General features: G+C 43.3%; 2 protein-coding genes across 2 annotated transcripts; one reads left to right on the top strand and one right to left on the bottom strand.

The window, feature by feature from the left end:
* Nucleotides 1-1284: 1284 nt before the first annotated feature.
* Nucleotides 1285-4548, top strand: LOC118575540 (adenylate kinase 9-like; the record flags this gene model as incomplete). Its single annotated transcript, XM_036176043.1, has 4 exons — nt 1285-1486; nt 3415-3561; nt 3669-3889; nt 4430-4548. Coding segments are annotated over 4 exons (689 nt in total), but the record flags the coding sequence as incomplete, so codon positions are not given.
* An 858-nt stretch (nt 4549-5406) lies between these two features.
* On the bottom strand, nt 5407-7834 carry LOC118575539 (adenylate kinase 9-like). Its single transcript, XM_036176042.1, has 3 exons — nt 7434-7834; nt 5978-6147; nt 5407-5509 (listed from the first exon to the last, which is right to left on the bottom strand). Exons 1-3 carry the CDS (start codon nt 7641-7643, stop codon nt 5407-5409), a joined length of 483 nt encoding a protein of 160 aa, XP_036031935.1. The 5' UTR covers nt 7644-7834.
* Nucleotides 7835-8383: the final 549 nt, after the last annotated feature.

Here is an 8383-nt window from a genome sequence, read left to right on the forward strand (position 1 = left end):
CCTCTATCTCTTCTAGTCAATGACCTCTACCTAGTCAATGACCTCTATCTCTTCTAGTCAATGACCTCTATCTATTCAATGACCTCTATCTATTCAATGATCTCTATCAGTTCGGTGATCTATTCTACCCTAGTGGGCTTTGGTTTCCCTCAGCTATAAAGTTAGAATTCAATTTTCATGCCACCCAAACATCAAATAAATCCACAGAAAAGAGATTTCTGTCTCCTGAGCTATAAATCTCTGTTAAAATGTAAAGTAGGGAAGCCGGGCAGTGGTGGTGCACGCCTGTAATCCCAGCACTCGGGAGGCAGAGGCAGGTGGATCTCTGTGAGTTCGAGGCCAGCCTGGCCTACAAAGTGAGTTCCAGGACAGCCTCCAAAGCTACAGAGAAACCCTGTCTCAAAAAAAAAAAAAAAAAATGTAAAGTAGGGGGCTAGAGATGGCTCAGCAGTTAAGAGCACTGACTGCTCTTCTGGAGGACTTGGGTTTGATTCCTAGCATCCTCACAACAGTTCACAGTCATCTATAAATCCAATGCAAGGGGCTCTGAAACCTTTTTCTGACCTCTACAGATACTGCACACACACGGTGCACATGCAGGCAAATCACCCATACATGGAAAATAAAAAAATAAATAAAACAAAATGTAAAGTATGCCTTAATAATTTTTTAAAAATATTTCCTAGAAGGTTGACTGAGACCCATTATTCACGATCAGTCCAGGGTTTGCTATCCTCATTGCAGTATGGAATCTACAGATGGATTGGGGAATGGTTTGATCCAATCAAGTAGGGTCTTACATTGTTATCTTTGACAGCACACTAAATAGCAAATGCACACAGGATTACTGTAATGCTTCCCCCAATTTTCTACATCATGCAGAAACAATTAGTTGCTTAAACATTGGTTTGATTATAAAAAGAAAAGAAGATAGTGCTGACTGCTCTTCCAGAGGACCTGGGTTCAATTCCCAGCATCCACATGGCTGCTCACAACTGTCCGTAACTCCAAGATCTGATACACTCACATAGACATACCTGCAGGCAAAATACCAATGCACATAAAATAAAAATAAATTATTAAAAAGAAAGAAAAAAAAGGAAACCCAGTTGGTTCATTAGCCAGATTTTAAAGTCACAAACCTGAAGTACTGCTCACAACTTTGACAACTCTTTGAAGAATGTGAAGATAAGCTTGCTATTGGTGCCATTAGTCAGAATCTAAAAGTAAGGTTAACTGATGAATGTGTGACGTCAAATAGGCTTCACATTTTATGTTTTCCAGTTGCCAAAAAGCTTGTAAGTGAATATGGCTTAAAACGCTTGTCAGTGGGAGATGCATTGCGTAGCATGTTAAGCAATCACCCGGATACAGAGCTGTCACTTATGATAAATTGGCACCTTCACAAAGGCATGACAGTGCCTGATGGACTTGCTGTTCAAGCTTTGGATCTTTCCCTGATGGAGAGTGTGTGCAATACTATAGGGTAAGTGAGTCGGGCAGAAGAAAGGACAAAGGGAGTAACTGTAAGGTTGCTTGTAGTTCTTTCCAAAAGGTCTTGGAGATGGGTTTAGAGTGCCTGTAAAGGGGAAGAGAATGATCTCCTGCTCAGACTGAGCACGTACTTGGAAACATTATCTTTTTCTGTCAAGATTCATGGCTTGAATTAATGGCAGATTAGCCCACAGACCTCATTATTCCCTGCAGCATCTCCTACACAGTCCACTGTGACCTCTTGGCCCCAATAGTTCTTACTGCCCCATGAAATGATGGGAGGGCCCTCCTTAGTTCTCAGATGATGTGGTCCCGTGAACGTGGTTCCTCTCAGGCCCAGGTCCCTGTATAGGGAGCAGTGCCTCTCCTGTGATGCTATATTCCAACAGGAACAATGAATACTTGGCTTTGTCATGAGTTTATTCTCCTCTGATGACCTTTCTTCTTGTCCATTACAGCCATTGGTCACATCCCAGTGAACCCCGATGTTCTCTGGTCTTGGGTCCAAGTCACCAAACTAGAATCTCCTGGCTTAGTCAAAATCATTGTGTACTTAGAACCTTCTGCCTCTTCTTTGCAAGTGGTTTTGAGTCAAATCATCAAACAGCTTCTACCATTTCTTGGTGTGACAGCCTTTGGGAAAAGGGACGTATCCACACTGAGTTACTTCTTCCCTGGGCCTTAGCTTTCCTCGATAAGGGCAACTTCCTTTGAATCATGGGCTTATTTCATCTTAATCCCAGGATGAAGGCAGGCTGCTCATCTACCCTAGGTTCATTTCCCCACTCAAGTGACCCTTCCCAGTGTAAAGAATAACTACTCTCTGTTTAAAAAAATAAAATAAAATGTTGCCCTCTTGCAGACTTTTCTACAATGAGGTGGCTTATCATCTCTGCTGGGAGACTTGTAGGTAGAGCCTGCACTGTGTTGGGCATTGGCGAGTGCGCCCTGTCACTAAGGATATATAGAGCTTTACTGATGGCACCAGCCACATGCCCAGCATGCTGCCTTGTCTATCAGGCCATTCCCAGAATTTCTGAATTTTTTTAAAATTTCCATTTCCTTTCAGTTTGATATCCAATCTTGTTACCTCAGACTGTTGGGCTGTAATTCTCATACCTTCTGCTCACATGCGTGGGGGGGGGGGGGGCTCACAAACTCCCCATTCCAAATCCCTCACAAATTCCCCATTCTTCTACAACAAGAATAATAGCTCCTAAGCCAGGCGGTGGTGGCCCATGCCTGTAATCTCAGCACTCAGGAGGCAGAGGCAGACAGATCTCTGTGAGTTCAAGGCCAGCCTGGTCTACAAAGCGAGTTCCAGGACAGCCTTCCAAAAAAAGCTACAGAGAAACCCTGTCTCGAAAAAACAAAAACAAAAAACAAAGTAGCTCCTTGCAGAGGACACATGACTATTTACTTAGCATCTAGTCCATGCCATACCCTATTCTACTTGCTTTTTATACCTGCTCTCTAATCTTTAAAACCACTCTAAGGGTTAAATATAATTTTCTCCTACTTTACTAAAAACCAAGGCATGGTTTTTAATCTAGGCCTGCCTACATTCATTTTGCTATTTGTGCTTATAACACCAGGAATACACAATTTGCAAGGTATAATAGGTGTGTCTATCAAATTCTACCAAAACCTAGCTGTGCGGTGCTGAGCAGATGGATAGATGAATGCAGACCTCCTGCCTCCACTCTCCAAGCTGTGTGCATGTGTACTGCCCACCTCACAGTCTAGGGTGACAGAGGGTTAAGATGGAAAGATAAAGGAGAAAATACACACACACAAAAATTACCGATGTCTTAATGGAAGGCCTAAGAGCACTTAAAGACAGAGATTTGTTCTAGAAGACATCAGGGCATGGTGAGAGAAAAGGAATGTGGAAATTGTGTTTTTCTGTTTGTCTGTTAGTGTGGTCATTGATGGCTACCCGGTAACCACAAACCAGATGAATATCTTGGAGGCAAGGTCAATCATTCCCATGGTCATCTTTGAGTTGGAGGTGCCATCCAAGGAGATCTTCAAACGGTTGCTGCTAGAAAAGAAGATGGAGCAAAGGTATTCCTCATGAGGGAACTGTGGGAACAGGGTGACCTTGGTCATCTGTACAGGGGATGTCTCAGGCCCTCAACAGCTTTTCTGACCCTTCCCCGTTTCCTCCTTAGTACACCGTATCCACTGCACAACAGCACACAGATTATAGCTTATAGGAATTCCAAGTACCATAAAAATATCAAGGAGATCAGGCAATTTTATCAAGAGCAGCATCAAAACTGGCACGTGATTGATGGATTTCACAGTAAGTGGTGGGTATGGAATGAAGTCATCAAAGACATCCAACAGATGAATAAGTACATACAGATATACATGGAAAGAATAAAGGACGGTAAGGAAAGCCTGAATGTGGTGACCTGTAATCCCAGAAGTCAGGAGTCAAAAACTGGCCAACCTGCATTACAGAGTGCATTCCAGGCCAGCCTGGGCTACAGAGTAAGACCTGGTCTCAACAACAAACCAACCAACCAATCAACAGACAAAATCTCCCCAAACCCAAACCTGAAACAACATATAAACAGACAAGACAATAAAGAAAAATGAACAATAAGAGCAAATTCACCTTCTCTCCTTTGATCCTACATCTCTTCCAGCAAGTACCATCTCTCATCTTTTTACAATAACATTTCTTCAAACCTGAGCCCCACTAGAAACGGCAAGCTAAGGGACGGGCTCTATTTACATAACCTCTTCTCACTATTTTGGAATCAGTCATGACTGTTTACAATCAAAACAATTGAAGGGATTTGACTTTAAATGTGACAACCAGGAGCATCTGGCGGAAGAGATGCTCATCTGCTCATGCGCGTGCAGTTGGTAGCAGTGCCCACCGGCTCTGTTGCTTCTGGTTCAGCTCACTTTCCTTGAGCAGCTTCCCCTCTGGCCGCTGCAGCTCTGTCAACCCTGGGCTACGGGCAGGCCTTGGAGCCTCATTCACCCCTCCAGGCTCCCTACTTCCCGCCCAAACGCCCTTGCCAAGACCCCCAGTAGAGGGCTACCAGCTCAGTCTCACAGGAACGTCAGCCCTAACCTGGCTTCATTTCCCAGGGCTTCCCAGAAGGTTCTCTCGCCCCAATCCCAGCCTTCTACCCCTCCTCTCCTCCACCTCTGTGGTTGCCTTGTGTGTGGTGGTGGCAGGAGGGGTGACCAGTGGCAGAGAGGATGTCCTAAGGGTGTGAGTACCAACATGCCTCAGATTTCAATTAGGAGTACTCTATTCATCTCTAAACATCATTTCTGCCTCCAACCCATTCTTGACATGCTGTGGAGATTTCGTTCCTAAGCACAATTGATTCTAACACTGACCTAGCTTGGAAGCAGGCAGTAGACGTTTGTGGCTCGTGGGGTCAAGTCTAAATGCTGTTTGGTGGTTTTACTTGGACCTCTGTACTCTACCTGCTCACCTCCTCCAGCCCTGCCTCTATGTCATTTCCTACACTTCCTGGGTCCCCAGGGACAGGCTGATCTCAGGCTCATCAGCTTGGCATCTGGTCCTTTATCCCTTTTTCTAATTCATTCCTGGATCTCACTCAGACAATCCAGTCATGCCAGAGTACTAGGCCCTTCCTCACCCTTCGGGCCCTATAATATTCTCTTATTATCAGGTACTAAAAATCTATATTACGTTCTGGAGCCCTATGATTTGGGACAAGGCAGTACTTATTCACCTCCCCGCACTCCGTGTGTGTGTGTGTGTGTGTGTGTGTGTGTGTGTGTGTGTGTGTGTGTGTGTATGTGTTTTTGTGTAACCCTTTCCTTCCTTTCCCTTTCCTTCCCTTTTTCCCCACAGTTCCAAACACAGTAGATGGGACATAGAATATAACGAATATTTACAATCGATGAATAATCTCACCTCAAAAATTTCTGGAGTTTTTCTTCAGTCTCACAAATAAATATTCGATCACGATACTCTGCAGCGTATTGAATGTTACCAGGCACCAGGGCTTCATATCTGAAAGGTAAAAAACAAGACAAAACAAAATAAAAAAAAAAAAACCATTGTGTAATTAATATGTGTAGCTTGGTAATTAATATTGTATAATTAATATGTAGTACTGTATAAATAAAATGTCAAAAATGTTTCATTTTTCTACTTCTGCAGCTCAAGGAAGAAAGGAACATTTCCCTAGGTAATCAGCATAAGTCTGTTACTTTGTGAACTGGAGAGATGGCTCGGAGGGTAAGAACACTTGCAGCTCTTGAGCAGGATGGGAGTTGGGGTGCCCAGCATGCCCCCATGCAGGGTGGCTCACAACTGCCCATAACTCTAGTTCCAGGGGATCAGATGCCCTCTTCTGGACTCCATGGACACCTGCATACACACACACACACACACACACACACACACACACACACACACACACGAATAAAAATAAATCTTTAAGAATCGTGGCTCTGTCCTGGGAATCTGAGGACGTACCTTTGTTTTCCGTCCAGGTAAGTCACTGGGCAGTAGCCTTGGAGCTCAGCACACTTAGGAAATCGACTCTTCAGCTCTGACAGGGTCAGCCTTTTGGGGAGCATGGCGGCAGGCGGGAGCGGATGAGGTGCCAAGGGAGGTACATACAGTTCCGGGTTCATCAGGAATTTCTGTTAAGGAAAGAGGTACAGCAGCAAGAGCATTTCAAAGAGCAATAACGCACTAATCAAGACATCCCTGGAGGCCCTCCTGCTCAATTCCCATACAGCAGCCCTTCAAGCCATGTGAGAGAAGTTACTGTAACTTCTCCTATAAGAAGTCCTCGAGATAAGAATCCCAAGCAATCAAAGGTCTCTTCTTACTCAAAACCACAGTGTATTTTTAGTTCCTACTCTATGACAAGGGCTGGAGAGTCCTTAGCCAGCTGCCAGTCTCCCTGTGCTCTTTAGGATTCTCTAGGTCAGTAGTTGCTCTGTAGAGTGCAAAGGCATGAAATATCACACGTGAGTTCGGCTTTAAAATTCTGTGATTATTGTGCTACGAGCAGAAAGAAATCAGCACCCCCAGTAAAGAAATTAAAATTATTCTTTGGTGGAAGATAAAATGTTCAGATTAGGTTTCATTATTGTCAGTTACAAACCATTGTTTATCATCAAATCTCAGGCATCAAAATATTGGAATCAATATATGGTTAGACATTTGAATCCATAGGTACAAGTGGTCTATTCTCCATATCCATGGCTTCTGTGGCCTCAGATTCATATTGAAAGTGTCCAGTAAAAAGACTAGCTCTTTACTTGAACATGTCTGCCCTTTCCCCTTCAAAATTCCCTAAACAATACAGCATGACAACTGTTTACAAGGCTTTTACATTGTATTAGATCTTATAAGCCATCTATGAGTATTTCAATGGATGTGGGAGGGTAGGTAAAGGTTAGATTATATGTAAATGCTACCCCCTTTGTACTTGAGCAGCCACAGATTTTGGCACTCTTGGAGCGGGGTGTCTTGGAACCAATCCCTAAAGATGCTAGGGATAACTGGGAAATTCTAGTGTTGTATTTATTTATTTTTAAGTATGGTCATCAGTCAAGCTCTTGCTTTATTCTTCTTACTCCTTTATCCCTTGAAGTTCAATCCCTGGGTTCTTTCTGTAGACTGAGTCCAGATGCTTCATACCTCCTCCATTGGTGAGACTCAAATGTTGGCTTTCCCTGCCTGATAGGCTACCTAAGACCCATCATTGACCAAAACCTTCTAAATATGTCTAGGGGTGGGGGAGTCTCAGGGCTATCCTTGAGTTTCTCAGTGATCACAGAGTCCCAGGTTCCAATGATGTGGTTATTGGTCCCAATTTTCTGAGTGTCCCCAGGGGTGCCTGTTCCTCTCATTTGATGGAACTCAAGACAAGTCATTTTGTTTCCTTAATGAATATTTATATAAGAAACAAACTTACATTTAGATTTTCCTTGGAACTCATTTTATAATAGTGTCCCCTGAACTCTGCTGCAAATTCCATGCTGTTAGTTATAGAACAATCATTTAATTCATAAGATTCTGCTAGGCTGACAGGACAGAACTGTCCAAATTCTCCCAGGCGAGCAATCAGTTCATCGGGTGTGATACATAATTTGTCAATGCAAGCAGCTTTCCCTGTTATTAACATATTATTATAGATGTTCACAGGAAATACAATGATCAAAAGTTAAAATAATTTCAGTTAGACACCACTATATTAACACTACACATTCTAAAATTCTAAACAACAGAGTAAAAAGTAAAGTCACAATATATGCATATGGTGGTGGAGGTCTACAGTCCCATGTTCTGGAGACTGAGGCAGGGGACTGCAACAAATTCTAGGCCAGCCTGGGCTAACATAGTGAGAACCTGTCTCAAAACAAGCAAGCAAACAAACAAAGCAAAAGTTATTCTTCATGCCTGCACCTTTCAGCCTACTGCCCATCCTGAGAGGTACTCACTGTTGGGTTTATGCCCTTTTTAGTCCCCCCCCCCCCCCCCCCCGCCGCGCGCATATATGTATGTGTGTGTGTGTGTGTGTGTGTGTGTATGTGTGTGTCTTTTGCATATAGTGTATTCATGCCAGTACATTATTATTTTGCAACTTGATTTAATTGTTGTCTTTGACATCTTTCTTTGTTGACCCAATTCCTTATACATGTTTTTTGTTTGTTTGTTTGTTTGTTTCTATACAGGGTTTCTCTGTGTAGCTTTGTGCCTTTCCTGGAACTCACTCTGTAGCCCAGGCTGGCCTCGAACTCACAGAGATCCATCTGGCTCTGCCTCCCAAGTGCTGGGATTAAAGGCGTGCGCCACCACCGCCTGGCCCTTACACATGTTTAATCTTTGTTGTTTTGTGTTCAAGGAAACATGTTCCAATTCTAT

The sequence above is a fragment of the Onychomys torridus genome, unplaced genomic scaffold (genome assembly GCF_903995425.1).
Source record: "Onychomys torridus unplaced genomic scaffold, mOncTor1.1, whole genome shotgun sequence".
In the NCBI taxonomy this organism is placed as follows: domain Eukaryota; kingdom Metazoa; phylum Chordata; class Mammalia; order Rodentia; family Cricetidae; genus Onychomys; species Onychomys torridus.